Source organism: Phocoena phocoena, chromosome 15 (assembly GCF_963924675.1).
Source record: "Phocoena phocoena chromosome 15, mPhoPho1.1, whole genome shotgun sequence".
NCBI classification, from domain to species: domain Eukaryota; kingdom Metazoa; phylum Chordata; class Mammalia; order Artiodactyla; family Phocoenidae; genus Phocoena; species Phocoena phocoena.
In genome coordinates this window covers 83,803,922-83,828,316 of record NC_089233.1, presented here as the reverse complement: position 1 = coordinate 83,828,316, position 24,395 = coordinate 83,803,922, and the positions used below count along the sequence as shown (strand labels likewise).

The 24,395-nt window shown below is 48.1% G+C and overlaps 1 protein-coding gene across 1 annotated transcript in view; it reads right to left on the bottom strand.

Annotated features, from left to right (window-relative positions):
- The window catches only part of ZNF831 (zinc finger protein 831), a 79,294-nt gene extending 61,456 nt beyond the window's left edge, over window positions 1–17,838 (bottom strand). Inside the window, exons 1-2 of the mRNA XM_065893590.1 lie at window positions 14,245–17,838; window positions 12,870–13,009 (exon numbers count right to left, since the gene is read on the bottom strand). Coding sequence (XP_065749662.1) covers window positions 12,870–13,009; window positions 14,245–17,838 — 3,734 coding nt within the window. The remainder of the gene's footprint in view (window positions 1–12,869; window positions 13,010–14,244) is intronic.
- Between the last annotated feature and the right edge of the window lie 6,557 nt (window positions 17,839–24,395).

Here is a 24,395-nt window from a genome sequence, read left to right as displayed (position 1 = left end):
AACTGCAGGGAGGTTTGCTTTTGGAAAACGGACAAAAGCGAGGAACTGCGCTCAATGAAAACAACTAGGAGACTGCTGAGAGAGCTCCAGCCTCTGGATTCAAATCTCATTAAGACGGAATTTGGACCCTTTTGGCCTTGGGGGGAGCCCAAGTGGATCTTGGCATTGTCTTCAAAGTAATTTTTGTTTAGTCATGGGCAGGGTCTACTTTTTCCCCTCCTGTGTTCTCCAGAACATTCTGTGTGCAGCCCCTCCTAGAGCAGCATCACCCTGGGAACGGACAGCCACGGTGGGGCAGGTCCTGCAAGCTCGCCGTCACCCGTCCTGCAAGGCCCCTCGCAGTTCAGCAGATGCCATCGGTGCCTGTCTCCACCGCCTTCACCAGGCTGCTCGTCTGTGGCCGGCTGCTGGGACGCATACTTACCACCTTCTCAAGAGGGCTGCCCTAGGCCAGTGGCAGCCAGCTCGCCTGGAAGGCCTGGGAGAGTGTGCACACCCCCCATGCAGGGCCCTTAGCCATTGACTGACTGTCACAGGGTGTGAGAGCCCAGTCCCTTTGCCTCTGAGCAGGACCATCTCTGGGATGCACTTCACACTCCAGAGCTCCCTGTGGGATCAGGCACGACTGGACACCCAAGCCCGCATCTTTGCTGAGTTCTTCCGTCGCCCTTGTCTGCTTCCGTCATCCCTTACAAGTCTCCTGAGAGCCCTCCCTGCGTAAATCTCTTGTACAAGAATCCCCGTCTCAGGCTCTGCTCCTAGGCAGCCCAACCTCAGATGCAAGGTTAGAGTGTCGCCCCTGCTTCTCTTCTTCTCACTCCCATCCGCCTATTTCCCCCAGAAGCACTCGGGCATGTTTGCCAAGCCTCCTTAAATATGCATGTATGCTTATAAATATGTAGTGTCGCTTTTGTGTGTGACATTGTACCACAGAGCCATTCTTATTCTCACTTTATTTTTACTCAAGGCTATGTTTTGAAGATCAGTCTAGATTTTTGTATTCATGTCTAATTCCCTGCTTTTAGCTGTCTTCTACAGTGCTTTACATTTTGTTTTAATAAGCTGCTATTTAAGGGCCAGACTTTAAATCCAACTCATACGTGACACACCCTCTGCTCTCTTGGTCTCTCTCTCTGTAGATCTTCCTGTAAGAGCCCACATTATCAGCACTTACGTAAGAACAGCACAATATCTTTGTTTATAGACCTCATGGAAGACCAATCAGAAAAAAGCTTTCTTACCCCAGGTCAGCTCCAGCCGGGGCACTGATGACTGGTGGACCAAGGTCAAGAGCACAGGGGACACCAGCTTTGCCTGGAGTCCAGTGGGAAGCTCACAAAAGGAGGCAGGGTGAGGTCTGTCATGTATCTTGATGCCGATTGACAGCCATTGACTACCTTGCCTACTCCAATCCCGCCCTGACCCCCATGCCCACTGTCCCTTTTATCAGCCAGGTCTTGGAAGGTAGATCCAAGGAGGCAGACTTGCAGGTTTGCGTGGCCTGCCTGACACACGCTCATCCTGGGGAAGGAGTATATGGTGTGTCATATTATCCTCCTCACTTTCTTCTCTTGATCCCACGGGGAGTAACAAAGCAAAGAGAAGTGGAGTGGAGGTATAGCAGACCCTCAGCATCCCACCAAACCGGACTTGAGACCGGGGTCAAAGCTCTGGTGCCGTGGAGCACGTCACAGAGGGTCTCAGCCATGAGGAGTGGTGGCCACCTCATCCCTAGGTCTGCGTCTCCATCTCATCTCAGAGTTACCTCATTGAATGAGTAAAAAGTGAGCAGACACAGGCTCAGACTATAAACATCTGCTTTATAAGGAAAAACACCGTCAATTAAGAGATTTCCATCCTCTGTGCGTTCTCCTGTGCTCTCCCCTTCTGTGATGAATCTACATTTTAGGGTTTACAAAGCACCCCTCACCCACATAACCTCCAATCTCCTCTCCACTCATCCCGATTCACTTGGGGCTTCACAATTCATTGTTCGTTGTCAGGAGCTCCCTAGAACAAGTCTCTGAGCGTTTCATGCTTCGTACAGCTCTGTACACAGTTACAAACTAATCAGTAAAAGTCAATTCCATGGTCCAGTGCCTGCTCTGGGCACGGCCGAGACATTGTTAATGAATGCTCTGAATCTATGCCTCTAGTTAATGTCAGGGCAATTAGGCATCCAAGTATGAATTTTCTACATTTTCCCATTTCCACTCTGAAAATGGACCCCGCCTTTTCTAATCCCTCTCCTTTAACTCGTGTGCTTTCATTAATGACAACACCCATTTTCATTACAGTGTGGTGTTTGGAGCTGGCAACAAAGAGTCGAATGATACACAAGGGAGGGCGCTGAAATAAACTTCAGGTACAAACGGGAAGTTAAAATACAGCAAATAAGTGAAAAAAGGGGATTGGGCCAGGGGTCTATAAGCTTTTTATACAAAGGTCCAGGTAATAAATATTTTAGACTTTACAAGCCACATACAATCTCTGCCACACATTTTTCATATATATACACGTGTGTGTGTGTGTGTGTGTGTGTGTGTGTGTGTATATATGTATGTATGTATGTATGTATTGGGGTGGCCATAAAGTTCGTTCGGGTGTTTGGTACCATCTTACAGACAAACCTGAATGAATTTTTTGGCCAATCCAGTATACATATACACATTCTTTTTAAAATGTAAAAATCATGCCTACCTCACATACAGGTATACAGGACATACACAGGGCATACAGAAACAAGCCAAGAGCCAAACTTGACCCAAGGTCCACTGTTTTCTATATAAACAAAAATAAAAATAAATCCTTCTTTACATTAATATATAGAGAGAAAGAACATAAGGGACTATCTTTTTGTATTTGTGACATTGGGGGCTTGAGACAAGGAAAAATTTCTTAGACAAGAACAAAATATAATAATCGTAAAGGAAAAGGTAACTCCATCTGACTACATCAAAATATGCAGTTTCTTGATGATCAAAGAAGCATAAGCAAGGTTAGAAAATAAGAAGTCCATTTCTAACAGCACAGTGAACTAGTTACTTTGGTTGACTACCCCCATATTTACCCTTATACTGAAACCAACGAAAAATGTAGATTAAATATAAAAATGTTTACAATTTATATTTAAATGCATTGGTGTTCTGATTAAAAGGTAAGATATACTTAAAAGTTAAAAACCAAGTGGAAAAAAGTGAGAGTGATTTCATTTTGAGGGCATTTGCCAAGCCAGATGAGCTTGCCCTTTTGTTTCCATGATCCTGCTCGTCCATTTCCATTGTCTGGTGGGGTTCCGGGTGCAGGATTCAAACCCAGAATCTACCCTGTGAGTCAGGTGGAAGATCCAACCTCTACTCCTGCAGAAAACTGAGACCTCAGAGGCTATACCCTCAATATATGGGTTAATTAGGGATAATACATCCTACCTCCACCACCTGCCCAGAGAATATATATATTTTTTAATTCCAATCTTATCACTGAGTGGAGGGGGCAAAAGTCTCTCCTGTTAATTTCATAACAATAAGACAGTCTTCTCATGGGTTTGCAATCTGAATTCACACTACCCTGTGACATGGAGAAACCTACAACCAAGAACCTTATTTAAAGTAGTGCTCATTGTGTGCCCCCAGGCACCTAGCAGAAGCAAAACAAATCATTACTGGAGAAACCCACCACAAAGTTGCAAAAATCTCAGCTCACCATCAAATATCCAAAAACAAACAAGGAAACAAGATACCATAAGTGAGAGCTCATATATAAAACAGAGTCAGACATGCCAAGACTTCCTGTGTTGGCATTATCAGATGCAAAATATTTAGTGTGTCTCTTTAAAAGGTTGAAAATAAGAGTACAGTTTACATAAATAGAAAAAACAATCCTAAAATACATATGGAACCACAAGAGACTCCAAATAACTGAAGCAATCTTGAGCAAGAAGAACAAAGCAGGAGGCATCACACTTCCTGGGTTTTTAAAATATATCACAGAGCTACAGTAATAGAAACAGTATGGTACTGGCATAAAAACAGATGTATTAACAAATGGAACAGAATAAAGAGACCAGAAATAAACCCCCACATTTACTGTAAACTGATTTTCAATGGGGGTGGGAGGAAGAGGACAAGAATATACAATGGGGAAAAGATGGTCTCTTCAATAAATGGTGTTGGGAAAACTGGATATCCACATGCAAAACAGTGAAATTAGACCCTTGTCTTACACCATACACAAAAAATCAACTCCAAATGCATTAAAGACCTAAACATAAGACCTGAAACTAAAACTTTTAGAAGGAAACATAGAGAAAATCTGCTTGTACTGGCCTTGGTAATGATTTCTTGGATATGATGCCAAAAGCACAGGCCACAAAAGCAACAATAAACATGTGGGACAACATCAAACCAAAAAGCCTCTGCACAGCAAAGGAAACAATCAACAGAATGAAATGGTAACCTAGGGAATGGTAGAAAATATTTGCAAACCATATATCTGACAGGGAACCAATATCCAAAATACATAAGGAACTCACATAACTGAATAGCAAAATGAATAGGAAAAAACCCAAGAACTCAATTATTAAATGGGCAAAGGACATGAATAGATATTTCTCAAAAGAAGACATACGAATGGCCAACAGGTATATGAAAAGGTGCTCAACATCAGGGAAATATAAATCAAACGTACAGTGAGATATCACCTCACACCTCTTAAAATGGCTCTCATCAAAGAGGCAAAAGGTAAGTGTTGGTGAGGATGTGGAGAATAGGGGACCCTTGTACATTGTTGGTAGGAATGTAAATTTATGCAGCCATTATGGAAAGCAGTATGAAAGTGCCTCAAAACCTTAAAAATAGAAGTCCTCTATGACCCAGCAATCCCACTTCTGGGTAAATACCCAAACAAATTGAAATCAGGATCTTGAAGAGATAACTGCACACCTATGTTCATTGCAGCATTATTTACAATAGCCAAGACATGGAAACAACCCAAACATCCATCGATGACTAGATAAAGAAAATGTGGTGTATACATAAAATGGGATATTACTTGTCTTAAAAAGGAGAGAAATATTGCCATTTACTACAACAGGGATGAACTGGAAAATATGCTAAATGAAATAAGCCAGATACAGAACAAATACTACATGATCCCACTTAAATCAGGAACCTGATTTAAGTCAATGTCATCAAAACAGAGAATAGAATAGTGGTTACCAGGGATGGAGGGAGGGAGAATCAAGAAGGTGTTGATCTAAGGGTACAAAGTTTCACTTCCACAAAATGAATAAATACTAGATACCTACTGCACACCACAGTGCATATAGTTAACGATACTGTATTATATACTTAAAACGATACTGTATTATATACTTAAACGATATCTGTATACCATCTATATATTTAAACGATATCTGTATATCTAATACTTAAACGATAACTGTATCATTAACGATACAGTTAACGATACTGTATTATATACTTAAAACGATACTGTTAATGATACTGTATTATATACTTAAACGATATCTGTATACCATCTATATATTTAAACGATATCTGTATATCTAATACTTAAACGATAACTGTATCATTAATGATACAGTTAACGATACTGTATTATATACTTAAAATTTTCTTAATTTAAAATTTACATAAAATTTAAATTTTATGTCAAATATTCTTATCAAAAAACAAAAAAGAGGAAGGGAAGAAACTTCTAGAGATGATGGATAAGTTTAGGAAAGTGTAGGACACTGAATGTGGTGATGGCTTCATGGGTGTACATGTACCTTCAAACTTGTCAAGATGTATATATTAAATATATACAGCTTTTATGTTTGTCAATCATACCTCAATTTAAAAAAAGAAGAGTAAAGAGCAAGAGACTATAAAAATGACCAGGCATATTTGAAAAATAATTAAACGGAACTTAAAAAAAATTAAATATAATATTGTCAGGAATTAAATGTAAAACTCGACAGACATGTAAAAGCAGGGGACCAATTAAGAGGCCATTGCGTTAGTCCAGGGACTTCTTCTGACCAACGTGGTATAGCAGTGACTAGATGTGCCCTCCCAAATAAAAAAATGGACACATGTCTAAAACAATGATTCTCAGGACATTAGACACCAAGCAATGAAAGCAGTGGTCCCTGAGAGAAGAGGAACAGAGGAGGCGAGCTTCATGATTGCCTTGGCTTCCTGGTGGGGAAACTTTCCAGGTCCAGCAACATTTGTTGAAAAGACTATACTTTTGCCATTGAACTTCCTTTGAACCTTAGTCAAAAATCAACTGACCATGTATGTGTGGTCTATTTCTGTATTCTTTATTCTGTTTCATTGATCTATTTGTCGATTTTTATGTGAATACCACACTGCCTTGAATATTTAAGTTTTAGAGTAACCCTTCAAGTCAGGCAGTGTCATCAAAACAACATGGCCTATGCATCAAAATAGACAAATAGATGAACAAATCATGCTGGAACGATTAGGTATCCACCTGCAAAACTAAGAACTTTGATTTATACATCACACCATATACAAAAATTTGATCCTAGGTCTGAATATTAAACCTACAACAGTAAAGCTACAGAAGAAAACTTAAGAGAAAAATCTTTGTGGCTACGATTTAGGCCAAGATTTTTTAGTTATGACATCAAAAGCACAATCCAAAGAAAGAATGATAATTGGAATTCATCAAAATTTAAAATGTCTGCCCTTTAAAAGACACTGTTAAGAGAATTAAAAACAAAAAACAAGGCACAAAAAAAAAAAAAACAAGGCACAGACTGGAAGGAAACATTTACCACTTGCATATCGGAAAAAGGACTTATAGCCAGAATATATAAATAACTCTCAAAATTCAATAAGAAGAAAACTAACAACCCATTTTTAGTGGGAAAAGATGCAAACAGATATTCCACCAAACAAGATACATAAATGACAAATAAGTACATGAAAAGATAGTCAATATCATCATTTATTAGGGAAATGTAAATTCAAACTAATACAATACCATCACACATCTATTAGAATGACAAAAATTAAAAAGGATGGCCATACTAAGTGTTGGCAAGGAGGTGGAGAGGCAGAAGCTGTCACACACTGCTCGTGGAAATGTAAAATGATACAACCACTTTGGAAAACAGCTTGGCAGCATCTTAAAAAATTATGCCTCTACCATATATGATCCAGACATTCCACTCTTCGGTATTTACTCAAGAGAATTTAAAGCTTATACCCATACAAAGACTTGTATATGAATATTTATAGTACTTTTTATTTATAACAGCTCAAAACTGAAACAAGCCAAATGTCTACCACCAAGTGGTTGTATAACAAATTGTGCCATATCCACCCAATGGCTGACTACTTAGGAATGAAAAGGAACAAATGACTGATACACACAACATGGATGGGCCTCAAAATAATCATACGGAGTGAAGAAAAAGCCCAGCCAAAAAAAAGGGGGGGAAGGTATATATTGTCTGCTTCCATTTTTATAAAATTCTAGAAAAAGTGAAATACTCTATAGTGACATAAAGCACATCGGTGGTTACCTGGGGGGGGGGAGGGTGGCAGGTAGGGGCAGGAGGAAAGAATTATAAGGAGGTACATGGAAACTCTGGGGATTGCGGATACGTTTGCTCTCTTGATAGTGTTGTTGGTTTCACGGGTGTGAACATGTCAAAACTTACTATATCGCACACTTTCAATATGCATGATATTGAAATTCAATATATGTCAATAGAGCTTTGAAAAAAAACACACAGTGGATTAAGAAAGTTAGTAACATTTTAAAGATACATCCGAACAGAGTATCTAGATTATAGCAGGGAGAGACAAAGTTGTTGAAAATAGAGGTTAAGAGACATGAAAGACAGATCTAAGATGCATTATTTCGATGTTCCAAAGAAGAGGGAGACTGGGATGGAGGCAACATCTGAAGAACAATGGCTGAGAATTTTCCGGGTAGACATCAATCCAGAAATTATAGAAGCCCAATGGATTCCTAATGGAATAAATGAAAGTGACGTGTACCCGGATACATCAAAGTAAAAGTATGGAACACCGAAGAAGAAGATCTTGAAAGTAGCCAGAGATAAGAGACCTTCAAAAGACAGATGAATAGACTTGTAGCTGACTTCTCACCACAAAATAGAAGCCAAGTGACGATGCAATAACAGCTTTGATGGCCTGAGAGGAAATAACTGTCAACCTGAGACTGTGTACCCAGAAAAAATATTTTTCAACAACAAGGATGAAATAAATGCACTTTCAGGCTAATAGAAACTGAGATTTTTCTTCTCTAAAGGAAATTCCAAAGAATATACTTCAGACAGAAGAAAACAATCCCAGAAGGAAGATCTGACATGCCAAAAGGGATGAAGAGGCAAGATGTTTGCAATTATGCGGGTAAATATAAATGAATGGGCTTAAAAAGTCAGATAATAGACCTGGAAAAATATCTGCAGTATATACAACAGGCAAAGAATATATGCAAATCTAGGATATATACACAACCCTACAAATTCTGGGTGGGCAAAACATTAAAAATCTGCTCCTAACAAACATTAGTAAGAATATGGGACCAGGGCAAACTCTCACTGTTAGCTGGAGGAAACCTACAGTGACACAAGCACTCCAGAGAGTGATTTGGTAATAACCTGTAAAGTTGAAAATGTGATTATCTTATAACCCAGTAATTCCATTTTAGGTATATTTCTTAGGAAACTTCTCACATTGTGTCTAAGGAGGCACGTATAAGCATGTTCATTGCAAAGTTAGCACACACACAAAAACTGGAAATGATTTAAATGTCCATAAATAGGGGAATGGAAAATACAGTGTGTAATTTCCATGGGAGAGAATACTCTACAGCAATTAAGATGAATGAATTTTATCTGTATGTACCAAACATGGCGAGATCTTCAAAAACACAATATGGAGTTTAAAAATCAAACTGAAGGATGATATATTCAGTGTGAGATATACATCTTTTCTCTTAACAGTGAGATATATTTATTTATTTTTTGCAGTACGCGGGCCTCTCACTGTCGTGGCCTCTCCCGTTGCGGAGCACAGGCTCCGGACGCGCAGGCTCAGCGGCCATGGCTCACGGGCCCAGCCGCTCCGCGGCACGTGGGATCTTCCCGGACCGGGGCACGAACCCGCGTCCCCTGCATCGGCAGGCGGACTCTCAACCACTGCGCCACCAGGGAGGCCCTCCACTGTTGGCTTTTAAGAAGCAAGCTGCCATCAATTCCATGCCTCAAGAAAATGAATTCTGCCGACAACCTATGAAGGGAATAAAACAAGACGATGGGATGGAGAGAAAAAGGGGGGAACCACTGAGGTACAGGGGTCAGGTGAGTCTCCGCCACAATGCCAACGTCTTTGCTGAGATGAGGGGGAGCCAGCCCCACGAGGAGCCAGAGGTGGTGTGCGCAGGTAGAGGTAAACAGATCAGCAAGTGCAAAGGTCCTGAGGTTAGAATGACTCAAAGGACGATCGTGAGCCAGTACAGGCACGAACGATGAAGGGATCGTGGTCGACCAGTCAAAGTTTGGTGGATGTAAAAACTTCAAGAGCATCATCCCCAGTGCACCCGGCTGGAGGCTCCAGGACAGAGCTGTCGGGCCTGGGTTCTGACCTCTCCTGTTTGCACGCCGGGGTCCCTCTGCCCCCTCACTTTTTCACCTGCAGCCTCTTGCTGAGAAGCTCACTGACTGGGAGGCAGAGTTTTGGCTCCCACAAAACCGGATGTTAAGATGAAGATTTGCAAACACGCATGCCTACGAGGGCCAGGCCGACTACATGACTAAACGTTAAGACACTAGAGAACAACCCACAGACTGCGAGAAAATATTTGCAAATGATGCAAAACCAACAAGAGATTAATCTCCAAAATATACAAACAGCTCATACAGCTCAATGCCAAAAAAGCAAACAACCCAATCAAAAAAATGGGCAGAAGACCTAAATAGACACTTCTCCAAAGAAGACATACAGGTGGCCAAAAGCCACATGAAACAATGCTCAACATCGCTAATTATTAGAGAAATGCAAATCAAAGCTGCAGTGAGGTATCACCTCACACCGGTCAGAATAGCCATCATCAAAAAAAAAAAAAAAAAATCTACAAATAATAAATGCTGGAGAGGGTGTGGAGAAAAGGGAACCCTCCTACACTGTTGATGGGAATATACACGGGTGCAGCCACTATGGAAAACAGTATGGAGTTTTCCCCCCAAAATAAAAATAGAGTTGCCATATGATCCAGCAATCCCACTCCTGGGCATATATCCAGACAAAACCATAATTCGAAAAGATACGTGCACCCCTTTGTTCACGGCAGCACTATTTACAATAGCTAAGACATGGAAACAACCTAAACGTCCATCAACAGATGAATGGATGAAGTTGTGGTACATAAATACAACGGAATACTACTCAGCCATAAAAAAGAATGAAATAATGCCATTTGCAGCAACATGGATGGACCTAGAGATTATCGTGCTAAGTGAAGTTAAGTCAGACAGAGAAAGACAAATACCATACGATACCACTTATAGGTGGAAACTAAAATATGACACAAATGAACTTATCTCAGAAACAGACTCACACACATAGAAAACAAATGTATGGTTACCAAAGGGGAAAGGGGAGTGGTGGGAGGAGGGATAAATTAGGAGTTTGGGATTGGTAGATACAAACTACCATATATAAAATAGATAAACAACAAGGACCAACTGTAGAGCACAGGGAACCATATTCAATATTTTGTAGTAACCTATAAGGGAAAAGAGTCTGGAAAAGAATGTGTGTGTGTATAATGAACCTCTGTGTTGCACACCTGAAACTAACACAACATTGTTAATCAACTGTACTTCAATTTTTTAAAAAAAGCTAAAAAAAAAAATGGGAAAAAAGGACACTAGGGAGAAGTGGGGACTGAGGCAGGCTGCACAGCACAGGCACCGTCCACAGGCATAGCTGCTGCTAAGCCCCAGCCAGCTGCTGCCCCGCAAGAAGGCACGCCCAATATCTTCAGAGCTTCAGATATTTTAAGAGAAGCCAAAATCCCGGTTTATATGTGAAATCTCCTGATATTTATTATTTGGACACTAAGCATCAAAACTTTCAACAATGTTGCGGCCAAATAAGATTCTTACATGGGCTGTTTGGCCCCTGGGCTGCTGATGGGTTTGCAAGGCATCCTGGAGAGACATCTCCAGGCCTCTCGGAGGACCAGCCTGGGACCATCAGCCTTATTTGGGAATGTTTCCCCAACGGCCTCCACGTGTAGACACCTGGCACCTAGCAGGTGCACAATGAATGTCTGTTGAAACAGTCAAGTTCCAGTGTTGGGAACTGTAAATGAGGCACCCCACCTTTGTCCCCCTCCCCACATCTCCCGGGACTCTGACTGAGGCCTGGAGACTTCAGGCTTGCCAGCTGTCACTCGGATGTAGTTTAGTGCTTTGTGGGAGCAAAGCCACGTGCCAGTATCCCTGAGCTCCCGGGATGTGGTTTGGGTGATGTAAAGCATTGCTCTCCAAGCTAGCTCACTGGACCAGCAGCCTCAGCCTCACCGGGGAGCATGTTAGAGATACAGAATCTCAGGCCCCATCCCAGACCCACTGAATTTGACCCAGCATCACAAGAAACCTCCAGAAAACCCTAGGTGACTCTCATGTCCATCACGGGCTGGGAGCATCGGGGCAAGCTGTTGTTTGGCACCTGGGCTCTGGAGTAAGGTTTGCTGGTTCAGATCCGGGTACTCGGGGAAGTTGCCCGACTTCTCTGTGTGTCTCGGTTTCCTCGAGAGAAAAATGCTGTGCCTGGCACACAGCAAGCCCTCAGCGATGCCAGCTCTGGAAACGTGGTCCTGGCAGACAAGTGAAAGCGGGTGCAGGGGCCTCAGAAGAGGGTATGTCATCTCTGGCCGGTGAGAGCCTGAGCAGCTGTAGGTAAGCATTAGGAATTTGTGTGGCCCTCTCGACAAATACCTATGTCTGGACCAAACACTGACAATAGGAGAAGGCCAGGCATTGTAGGAAGGGGAGACTGTGGGTGCAGGAGAGCCTTGGGGATCCGGGTTCGGAGTGTCAAATAGAGAATAGGCGAGGGCTGGGACCATATGACATCACACTGAGAGGGAGGGGGGCGACCATGGGAAAATGGGACCTAAAAGCTTTGCGGGGCGGGGGGGGGCGGGGTGTTGGAGGGAGGAGGGTACGCAGTGGGCAACCTGAAGGGTTTTGAGCAAAGGAGCGAGACAATCAGAATGACGCGATGAAAGAGGGGTTTTAAAATCCATCTGCCCCCCACCCCGCATTTGCAGTCAGGAGATTATGTATGTGCACAGATCACGGAGAAAAGTCTAGAAGGGCATACACCTAAACGTGAGTGTCTCCGAGTGGTGAGATCACCAGGATGTTTTATTGTCTTCTCCTCACTCATCTGCATCTTCTAATTTTTCTGCAAAGGACACGCATCACTTGCATAATTAAAAAAGCAATAAAAGCTGTAAATAATTAACACGCTCTCTCTTCAGGAGTTAAACTGGATGGATGTGTTTTCAACTGAGTTTTCGAATATTTGCTGGACGCCTGGCCTTAAAAAAGGCACCACTGAAAAACACACAGCCGGTAGACTGATGGGGAAACACACTGAGTCCTTTAACCATGAAACTCTAGACCCCAGTTCCTATACGGGACTCTGTCTCTCTCTCTCTCCCTGGAACACAGAGATGCCTTTTGAATCCCTCGCGAAGCTTTCCTTGGGGGTTTATTGAAATTGCAGTTTGCAGTTCCTGACACTGTGGGCACACGGGGAAATGACAGAGGTGGCCACACACCCTACCTTTTGGAGCGGATCCTCAGTTGTTTCTGCTTGCTGCTCCCACGAGGCATCTTTGCCCTCCTATGAGGCCATCCTTTCTTCCGTTCTGGCTCAGACATCCACTCCTGGGATGGCATCCCTGGGGCTGTTGGGTCGGAGAGCTGAAAATACCAGGCACGCAGGCGTCATATTGCCCACAGCCCTCACGGTGGGAACAACACAGAAGGGTTCTCTCTCTGCAGACAGGATGCCTGTCTGGGGAAATCGGGCATCGAAATGCTGCATTGCCAAATGGTCTGCACATTGCTGGGCGGAACCTTCTGGAATCCTGCCTGGGCTGGATCCACAGAAGAAAAAGCCCAGACCTTTGGTGATAACTGGAGGTCTAGGGAACACCGTGGCCGGCTCCTTTCCCTCCTCCAGGAATGCCCACACCCAGTACCTGATGGCCTTGTGGAGGAAGGAGGCTAAGCTGGGCCTTGGATTCGCCCTCTCTCAGGCCCAGCACACTCTTTCTTAACCCCCCACTCTCGGGATAAAGGCAGTGTTACCATGAGAACAGCCTTCAAGCTCTGGGACACAGACCCTGTTGTTCCACACGATTAAGTTACAACTGAGGGTGCAGGATCCTCTCCAGTCACCCTGGCCCAGGACATCCCAGAGCAGGACAACACCCTCAATTATACAATCCGGATGCATGGAGTCGCTCTCAAGATGGGACTACAGGGACTTCCCTGGCGGTCCAGAGGTTAAGACTCTGCGCTTCCAATGCAGGGGGTGCAGGTTTGAGTCCTGGTCGGGAAATAAGATCCCATATGCCGTGAGGCACGGCCCTCCCCCGCCCACCACCAAAAAAAGATGGGACTATAAATTTATTTAATCACCAGTGAGAACTCTCTAGAGCACCCAGCTCCTTTCCCGTTTTGCCACTGCTTCCAGGAAACTCAGGGGTAAGTTGAATCTGACCATAGCAGCTATTTTCTCTGGAGTCCCTGGTATGATAACTATCTCCTTTTAAGAGTTTTTGTTTGGAGTCTATCTCTCAAAAAGGGTTTCTGATTTATAAGCTCCCCTGACCAACGTTTCATTTTTACTGTTCGCCTCTGCTACCAGGAAACTCAGCATTAAGGTTTATGTCTAGTTATGAAAAATCTCACCCAGAGTCTTGGGTACAGTCATTCTGTCCTTTGAAACCTTTTCTCATGATTTTCTTTCTTTTTATTTCACATGTTGTGCCTTTTTTCTCTCCCTTGGGAGCAGGCTGAGAAGCTGTTATAATGGACAGCAGGTGCTACACAGGATGGCTTCATACTTTCTCTCCATCGCTATAAGTCCTGCCTGCCAAGCATCCTCCCTCAGCCCCCAGGGCCCTGGGACAAAGCTAGCTGGGTGTTACCTTCAATGTCTGCGTCTGCCCTCCTCCTCCAGGGCTTATCCTGGTCCATCTTCCAGACACTGCTTTGCTCGCTGGCTGGGCGTCAGGACCCTCACCCGGGAGACGGCCAACAGGGAAATGCAGCGCCAGGTGCACGGAAGCGTCCTTTTCCTTCTGCTCCAGCGGCAGAGGGAGGCTGCGGCTCAGGCAACACCATGTGAGCCGGGGCTCAGCCCTCAGCGAGGGGAAAGGCCCCTGGGCCCTGCAGCTCCCGGGGGTCTCCGCGGGCGCACACGAGGCCAACTCAGGCCAGCCCGGGAGTGGGAGGGCCGAGAGGGAGGGGCCGGGCTGGCGGGAGCAACCGGCACTGAGCCCCGCTGGTGGCCCTGAAGAAGGGCCCCACGGGGCGCTCTCGGGAGGCCCCCCCAGCTCCCCAGTGGATTCCCAGGGATGGAGGACGCCCCCAGAGGGCCTGGCTCGCGCCCAAGTGCTGCTGCTGCAGGCTTGTTGGGTGTCATGGGTCCCACCCCTCCAAGAGTCACACGTTGGCGTGGATGGGAAGGAGACTGCCCCCCTGGGGACCCCAGCTGCTGGGGTGCCAGTGTCCAAGCCTCCTTTCTCCTCTCCCTGCACCCCCTTTCTCCTGTCGCACGGCGTGGACCAGCTGGGGTCCTCCCCGAAGCTGTCTGCTCCACCAGGAGCCTGGCCTGAGGTTGAGCTGGGAAGCAGGGGGGCCTCCAGCCCCGACTCCATAAAGGATGCCCGTTCCTCAGGTCCCCCTCTCCTGCAGAGAAGGCCCTGGCCTTGGTCCGGCTTCTGGGGGATGGGCGGCGGGTGACGGGTCTCTCCCTGGGGTAACCTGAGGAGGTACTGTGGGGGGAAGGCCATGTCCACTGGGGCAGCGAGGACGCCAGGGGCCCGAGGCTGCAAGGCCAGCTGGGAGGGACACCCGGGGGCTGCAGCTGTAGCACGCAGCCGAGGCTCCATGTCCCGAGGCCCTGCCCGCCTCAGGGCCCCAGCCCTGCCCCTCGCTGTGCAGTCGCCGCCTCCAGGCAGCCCCCCTGGCTTCTCCCCGGGGTCACTGTCCTGGTTCTGAGGGGGCGGGGAGGCAGCGTGCACGGGGCCCCCCGGGGTCTCTCCTCCTGCTCCCGGGGGCTCCTGGCAGCTTAGCACCTCCACCTTCAGCTTCTTCCTCTCCGAGGGGAGCTTGACCTCTGTGGGCTGGGGTTCCCCGGAGCTCCCACCCGGCCGGCTCGGGACCACGTGGGCCTGCTGACAGGTCTCCTTGGCGTCCCCTCCGCCACCCCGGGTGCCACCTTCCAGCTTGGGGTCCGGCAGACCCCGCCTGGGAGCCTCTAGGTCACCTCCTTTGGGAGGACTGGGTGCTGGGAGCAGCTGACACCCCAGCTCCAGCCTCCTGTTTGGGGGAAGCAGAGGGCTCTTGCTGCCCAAGCAGAGGGGTCCTCTGCAGCTGAGGGCGGGGCGTGAGGCAGCCCTGTTCACACGGGGCTGGTCTCTGCCTCCGGCTCTGGCCACTGTCTCCCTCTGCTTGGGGGGCTCAGTCACCAAGAGGCCCTCCCGGGCCGGTGGGCTTGCGCAAGGCGCTGGCCTGGCCTCCACGGCAGTGTCCTCGGGGCCCGGGGGCCTCCTCCCATCCTGGGAGGGGGCTGCACGCCCGCCACCCCCTGCATCCTGCTGGAGAGGACAGTCCAGCTCGACCCCGCCGCCCGCTGTGACCTCCCTAGCCTTCTTGCCTCCGTGGTGGCCAGCTTTCGTTTTCTGGTAGATGCTCTTGAACGTGTCCTTCCCGTACACCTGCCACTTCTCCTGGGAGAACATCTTCAGCCTCCTCTGGCCGCGTTGCTTACCAGCCGCCTGGCCCTGGCCAGCCTGTCCCTCCCCCGCAGCCGGTCTCTTTCCATCCGGGTCCTCCGCCGGGGCCGAGGCGTCTCCCGTCGGGGGACACTGCAGGTCCTCCACCGCAGCCTGTCTGACCAGGGCCCGGGGATGACTGCCAGGGACATCGGCCAATCGGGCGGGGGCAGGCCTGGGGCTCAGAGGCTTCTGCCTCCGGGACCAGGCGTCCCGGGGGTCCGGTGGCTCCGGCCACGTCCCCGTGCCCTCGACGAAGGGCAGCGAGTTGCTCCTGGTGACAGGCACACATTCGGTGCCGGTGGAGAGCTGCGTGGGGACCGAGTGGAAGAAGAGGGGCCGCGCCCTGTCCGGGGGCGCGCAGGTAGAGCGCGCGGCGCGGAGGGCGGCAGGCGTCCTCCTGGGCTCCGGTGGCCGCAGGTCGAAGTGGAAGGAGTCCTTGTATGTGTAGGGCATGGGCAGGTCGATGCTGCCCTGCTTGGACAGGACCGTCTTGCGGGGCCGCACGTGGGCCAGCTGGGGGTCGTCCACCACAGCCTGGTTGTGAGAGATGAGCCTGGCGATGCGCTCCTCCAGCCGCCTCTTTTCCAGCTCCAGGCCGGCCGCCCGCTCCGCGCGCCCGGGCCCCGGGCCTCCCTCGCCCTCAGACTCGGCGCTGTGCTCCGACAGGCTGTGCAGGGGGCTGCCGGCGGCCGGTGGCTGCTCTGCGCTGTCCGAGCGGGACAGGTAGCCCGAGTCGGTGCTCTCGCACTTCCGCAGCCGACCCTCCGAGGGCTTGGCATCCCCGGGCTTCTCCACCTGCTGCTGCTGGAGCACGGAGCCCGGCCTGCTGGCCGTCGGGGACCGCTGCTCCGGCAGCTTCCTCCTCGGCTGCGAGCTGGCCAGCGGGAGCCCGGGGGCAGAGTCTACAGGGGCCTCCCTGACATCGAACGTGGATCCTGGACAGGCGACAGCGTCCATCTTCAGGTCCAGGCTCTTGGCAACCGGGGACAGATGTGCCCTGGGCAGCAGGCAGTGCCCAGCAGACTGGGCGCCCGGAGAAAGGGGTCTCTCTGATCGTGCCCCGTGGGTCCCGGAAGGCACTCCGGCCTTGTCCCCCTCCTCCGGGAGGCTGCTTCCCCCGCCGTCCGACTCCAAGGACAGCCTGGAGTTGTTGAGGTGTGTCTGGGTCCGTCTGTGCTTGTACAAGTTGCTCTGGGTCTTGAAGGCGATGCCGCAGGTGGCGCACGGGAAGGGCCTCTCACCCGTGTGGGAGCGGATGTGCTTCTCCAAAACGCTGGGCTTCAGGCAGTCCCGGCCACAGTGCGGGCACAGGTACTTGCCGGCGTTGCGCACCTTGCCGGGGCTGCCCAGCATGGGCCCCAGGCCTGGTGACAGGATGGGCAGAGCACCCACGAAGTTCACGGTGAGCGCTGGGGCCGCTGGCTTCCCCACCTGGGTGGGACCGGGCCCTTCAGGCTGCAGCAGGGGGCTGAGAATGAAGGGCACGCTGCCCCCGTCCACGCTGCCTGACACGAGGGGGGCACGCGGCTGGAGGCCCCCTGGAGGCACCGTGTGGTACAGTGGGATGGGCAAGGCCTTCAGGAACAGGGTGGGGGCCAGGCCCTGCTCTGGGGGCAGGATGATGGGGCCCAGGGTCAGGTGAGGCGAGGCCTGCCCACCTGGGGCCCCTGGAGGGCCAGAAGCAGGAGCTGGCTGGTCCCTGGCAGGCAAGGCAGGGCAGGTGACTTCCGGCGCCTCCATCCCACATCGTCCGGGTGGCCCAGGATGCCGGGCAACCTGTGAGCAACAACCGAACTTTACTATGGGTAACTCTCTTCTCTCATCATACAGTAAACTCTTCCCTACCCCCCATCAGGCAGTTCGTCACCTCCACTGAAGCCACAACAATCTCCCAAGAAAAATACCCTTATCCCCATATAAGGAAAGGGGAAACTGAGGCTCAGAGAGTGGAAGTGACTCGTCATGCAGCTAACATGTGGCAAAGCAGGTTCAGACCCGGGTCTGTCTCAATCCTATCTCATTTAATATGCCCAAAGGGAATTCTCTCTTTTTTTTTTTTTTTACATCTTTATGGGAGTATAATTGCTTTACAATGTTTGCTGTACAACAAAGTGAATCAGCTCTATGTTTACATATATCATCATATCCCCTCCCTCTTGGGCCTCCCTCCCACCCTCCCTATCCCACCCCTCTAGGTCATCACAAAGCCCTGAGCTGATCTCCCTGTGCTATGCAGCTGCTTCCCACTAGCCATCCATTTTACATTTGGTAGTGTATATATGTCAATGCCACTCTCTCACTTCTTCCCAGCTTCCCCTTGCCCCTGCAACCGTGTCCTCAAGTCCATTCTCTACATCTGCGTCTTTATTCCTGCCCTGCCACTAAGTTCATCAGTACCATTTTTTTTAGAGTCCATATATATGTGTTATCATACAGTATTTGTTTTTCTTTCTGACTTACTTCACTCTGTATGACAGACTCTAGGTCCATCCACCTCACTACAAATAACTCAGTTTTGTTCCTTTTTATGGCTGAGTAATATTTCAAAGGGAATCCTTTTTTGGGGGGGGAGTTATCTTTTTTTTTAACATCTTTATTGTAGTATAATTGCTTTACAATGCTGTGTTAGTTTCTGCTCTATAACAAAGTGAATCAGTTATACATATACATATGTTCCCATATCTCTTCCCTCTTGCATCTCCCTCCCTCCCACCCTCCCTATCCCACCCCTCTAGGTGGTCACAAAGCACCAAGCTGATCTCCCTGTGCTATGCGGCTGCTTCTCAAAGGGAATTCTTGATTCTTCCCCTGCACACAGGTACATGGCAGGCTTGTCACCATTGTCTCCCAACACCCAGCGCAGTGCCCTGTGCAGAGGAGACACTCAGAAAATGTGCTGATTTCATGAAAAAGAAAAATCGTGTAGCTCAGCAAGGTCCTCAAAGTCCACAGTGATCCCATGAGCTGGGGCAAGTCCCTTTCCTCAGATGGGACTCAGTTTCCAGGTCTGTAAAACGGGCACCTCCCTAGGGCCCTTCCCACTCTGGAGTTCTGAGTCTCCGCTACTGGATTAGGACAATAAGGAAGAAAACTGACCTGAGGGGACACTTACTAGATTCAGCAAATGAAAACACAAGATTCTTAGATAAATTTGAATTTCAGATAAACAATGCATACTTTTTTTTTTTTTTTTTTTTTTTTTTTTTTTGGCGATACATGGGCCTCTCACTGTTGTGGCCTCTCCCGTTGTGGAGCACAGGCTCCGGACACGCAGGCTCAGCGGCCATGGCTCATGGGTCCAGCCGCTCCACCGCATGTGGGATCTTCCCGGACCGGGGCACGAACCCGTGTCCCCTGCATCAGCAGGCAGACTCTCAACCACTGCGCCACCAGGGAAGCCCTGTATACTTCTTTAGTATATGTATGTCCCAATTCTTGTATGGGTCTTGCTTACACTAGAAAATTATGCATTATTTACCTGGAATCAAAATGTAACTGAGGGGACTTCCCTGGTGGCACAGTGGTTAAGAATCTGCCTGCCAATGCAGGGGACACACATTCAATCCCTGATCCAGGAAGATCCCATATGCACAGAGCAACAAAGCCCGTGTGCCACAACTACTGAGCCTGTGCTCTAGAGCCCATGAGCCACAACTACTGAGCCTGTGCTCTAGAGCCCACGAGCCACAACTACTGAGCCTGTGCTCTAGAGCCCATGAGCCACAACTACTGAGCCTGTGCTCTAGAGCCCACGAGCCACAACTACTGAGCCTGTGCTCTAGAGCCCATGAGCCACAACTACTGAGTCTGTGCTCTAGAGCCCACGAGCCACAACTACTGAGCCCGCATGCCACAACTACTGAGGCCCATGCACCTAGAGCCTGTGCTCTACAACAAGAGAAGCTGCTGCAATGAGAAACCCACGCAAAGCAACGAAGAATAGCCCCTGCTCGCCGCAACTGGAGAAAGCCCACGTGCAGCAACGAAGACCCAATGCAGCCAAAAATAAATAAATAAATAAATATTTTTAAAATGTAACTGAGCATCCTGTATTTTATCTGGCCACCCCAGCAGGAAAAAAGCACTTCTTTAGCTTCAAGATCAGGCTTGGGTCTCTGCTCAAAGGTGGGGCTTCCAAAGCCCCTCCAAACCCAACAGAGACACAGTTGGTTCCCTCTCAGCCAGGGGTAACAGCTGGGCAAATGCTAGGCAAGGGAGCAAGAGAGACCCAGCCATGCTCTTCCAACTGTGGGAGGGAAAGCCAGATGCAATGAGAAAATGTAAACAGGCCCATGGCTACAGAATTGGGGGGCCTCCAGACCCTACACCCTCAGGTGCCCATCTCCCAGGAGCTCCATTGGTTGAGTTCCACTTCAACCAATCCCCAGATTAGCTCCTCAAGAAAAACAAATCCAAATTCCAGCCTTAGCGGCAAGACTATTCAATCAGGGAAAGGTAGAAGTCATGGCAGCTCATACCAGCTCACACTGGCTCACAAGAGCTGATTGTTAACTTTTCAGAAATTTTGCAAGCTAGTTGTTAAATGTGGCCATAATTAAAAGTTAAATTATATAGACTTACAATTCGATAAATTATATTAAAAACAAAGTTACTACAACTGAATATCCACATGCAAAAGAATGAAGTTGAATCCCTACCTCACACCACATACAAAAATTGACTCAAAATTGATCAAAAACCTAAATGTAGAAGCTACAACTACAAAACTCTTAGAAGAAAACATCGGGGTAAATCATGACCTTGGATTTGACATTGGATTCTTAGATATGACACTAAAAGCAAAATCAATTAAAAGAAAAAGATAAATTGGACTTCTTCAAAATAAAAAAAAAACTTTTGTGCATCAAAGGACACTATCAAGAAAGTGAAAAGACAACTCACAAAATGGGAGAAAATATTTGCAAATTGTATACATGATAAATCCAGAATATATAAAGAAACTTCTAACTCAATAACAAATAGACAAGCAACTCAATTTAAAAATGAGCAAAGGACTTGAACAGACATTTCTCCAAGGCAGATATACAAAGGCCAAAAACACATGTAAAGATGTTCAGTATTATTAGTCATTAGAAAATGTAAATCAAAACCACAGTATGACTTCACATCAACTAGTATATTAATAATAAACTGAAAATAACCAATGTTGGTAAGGATATGGAGAAATTTGAACACTTAACCACTGCTAGTGAGAATGTAAAATGATGCAGCCACTGTGGAAAACAGTTTGGCTGTTCCCGAAAAAGTTAAACACAGAACTACCACATGACCCAGAAATTCCGCATCTATGCATATACCCAAAAGAATTGAAAATAGGTATTCAAATAAAGACGTGTACATAAATGTTGATAACTGCACAATGCAAGAGAGCCAAAAGGTGGAAACAACCCAGATGTCCATCAACTGATGAATGGATAAACAAATTGCAGTCTATCTGTACAAGGAGATGTTATTTAGCCATAAAAAGGAATGACGTATTTATACGGGCGACATCATGGACGAGCCCTGGAAACGTGATGCTGAGTGAAAGAAGCCAGTCTCAAAAGGCCACACTGTATGATTCCTTTTACATGAAAAACTCAGAAGAGGAGAATTCATACACACAGAAAACAGATGACAGTGGTTGCCAGGGGTGGAGAGGGAGAGGGAGGCGTGAATGCCTGACTGGGAACAGAGCTTCCTTTATGAAAGGAAGTGATGAAAATGTTCTGGAACCACACGCAGTCAGTAGTTGCACAGCATTATAATGTACTAAATGCCACAGAATTGTACACTTTAAAACAGTTAAAATGGTGACTTTCATGTTATGTGAATTTTATGTCAGTAGTAGAAAAGGAACTAAATACACCAAGCTCCTCACTTACTAATTATTTTATTACATCTTAGCATGCTCAGTGCTCTGGACGTTACTCACGTGGATTGCGTCGGGATGGTGGAAATACTATGTAACAGGGTGGCACTCCACATCTCCACCTCCTGCCAATTTTAGGTCCAGTAACGTCACATTCACAGCTTGCGATTGGCCGTGGTGGGAGTATTTACACCACAGAAATTGGCAAACGCTACAGTCAGTCCTTTTTTTCTTTTTTATCCCAAGACCATCATTCCCATTCTCTATTCCTCATAAACCTGTCTACATTAGAGATCTCACAGATTTGAGACCTTATAATTTTTTAAGGAAAGATTTAAAGACAGAAATCCCTAGAGACGGGTAGGAGCTATTAGAATTCCTAAGCACTGATGTGAATAGAAGACAAGGCTTCCCTCAAGCTGAGAAAGTTCGAGATGCTTCCCAGGGGAAACATCAGACCCGCCTTCCTGTCCCTGCTCACCAGGCTTGCTGGTGGACACCCCCGAGACCCAGCTCCCAGGTCACTTGGGCACAGCTCCTGGAAGGATCAGATGAAATAACGTGTGAGAAAACACCGAGGGTGGCGTCAGGCACGGAGGAAGTGCTCGGCTCAGTTGAGTTTCCAGTGATACGCCATAATATTTTGAACTATTAACTAGCGAATCCTCCCCACCCCACCTTCCCTCCTACCCCTTGTCTTTTCCCCATCAGTCAATGCAGCTGGCTCCCTTCAGTGCCTCTGGGAAGGGATGCCGTTCTCAGGTGCAATTCCCAAGAAAGAAGGTCATTATAAGGATTCTAGTTGGGAGGTGATTTCAGGCAATGCTAGCAGGGGAGCGGGAAAGCTGGGGTGAAGGATGCTTTAAAGAGTGTGTCATCAAGCCAGTCCCCACCGATGGCAGCTGGAGCTTACTAAACTCGGCTGGGGACCAAGAGATCACATAGAACACGTTACCCCACAGGGGACTGAGGGAGCAATGGTGTGCTGGCGTGTCCAGCTGGCCAAGGGGACACACCCAGCGGGCTCTGTGGCCCCAGAAATTCTCACGCCCAGCAATGCTGCCTGCAGCTTGTTCCAAAATGGTAAAATGCAGAGGGAGATTGATGGGCAGGGCCTCCACTGAACTTGCTGTGGCAGAAACTGAGTAAAGACTTGTGACTTCCAAAGCCTAAACCCTAAGGGGAATCTGAGGAAGACCAGCCAGTTTTCCCCATCCTCGGGTTGGGAGGAGGTGGGAGGGAAGAAAGTCGGAAGGGGGCGACGAGACCCTCCAGCTTTGGCTTCAGAGGGGACTTGGGTAGAAAGAAGACCTGGGACCCCCATTCCTCGGGGCACTCGGGAGAGACCCCGTCCCCCCGGACAGAATAGCAACATCCCTAAGCCCGAGTCCAGGCGGGAGGGAGGGAGGAAGCCCCCAGGGTTCTGTGCCCAGAGCCCAGAGCCCAGAGCACCCAAGAGGGGGCTGAGAGTGACTGAGAAAATGGGTCAGACCAAGGGTAATGCTGCAGGAGAGGTGACTCAGCGTGGAGCTTGGGGAACTGGGGGCTGAGCACCACCTGTACCCCGAAATAAGCCCATCTTCAGGGGAGAGAGAAAAGAAGCCCAGAACTGACTGCCTCGGGGTGGGAGGAGCGGGGGCTTCAAAATAGAAATTCCAGAAAAAGAGCGTTACATTTCTGACACACCTGCCACGATGATTATTTTGCTCTCTCTGCAGCCTGTTCCGTGATCACGGCAAAATCGATGCCTTTTAGCGGCAGCTGATCGCTGACTGGGAGGCTGCAAGCCCACCAGCACCTTCCTGGGGGATATGGCACTTTTCCTGGGAAAACCTCAAAGGGCTGCCACTGGTGATTCTCACTCTGAACCAGGGAGGTGGCAAGTTGTCTCATCCCCATCGAGCAGGGGGGAAAGTGAGGGCGGGCGCACCAGGGAAGCCTCTGGGAGGACCACCTGCTCGGCGAGACCCACTGCCAAGCGCTGTCCCCGCGCCCGGTCGCCATCCCGAGGGTCCACCCTGCAGATAGCCCGTCGGACCCCTCACTTCCTCCCTCTGCCATGCGTGGGCTCCCCACTCCCCGACACCCCCCCAAAACTATGTTCTTCTGAGAGTGCGCCACCCCATGGGGAGGGAAAGTGACTATTTCCAAAGCCCCCTTTCTTCAAAGCAACCCACGAGGGGGCCTGGGCAAAAAGAGAACATGGGAATGCCACAAATAAGTTTTAAAAACTCATGTTTTGGGCCCTGAGAGAGAAGACTATGGAGAATGGATTAAACGTATTCAGCAGATCGAACTTTCCAGAAAGAACGTGGTTGCTGAGACTGTTGTTCTAGTTGCAAGTTTCCCAAACTTCAGTCTGTCCTGCATGCCTGTCAGCCGCCGTGCCATGTGTGGGGCCACTTGCTTCCTCCCCACCCCTGGC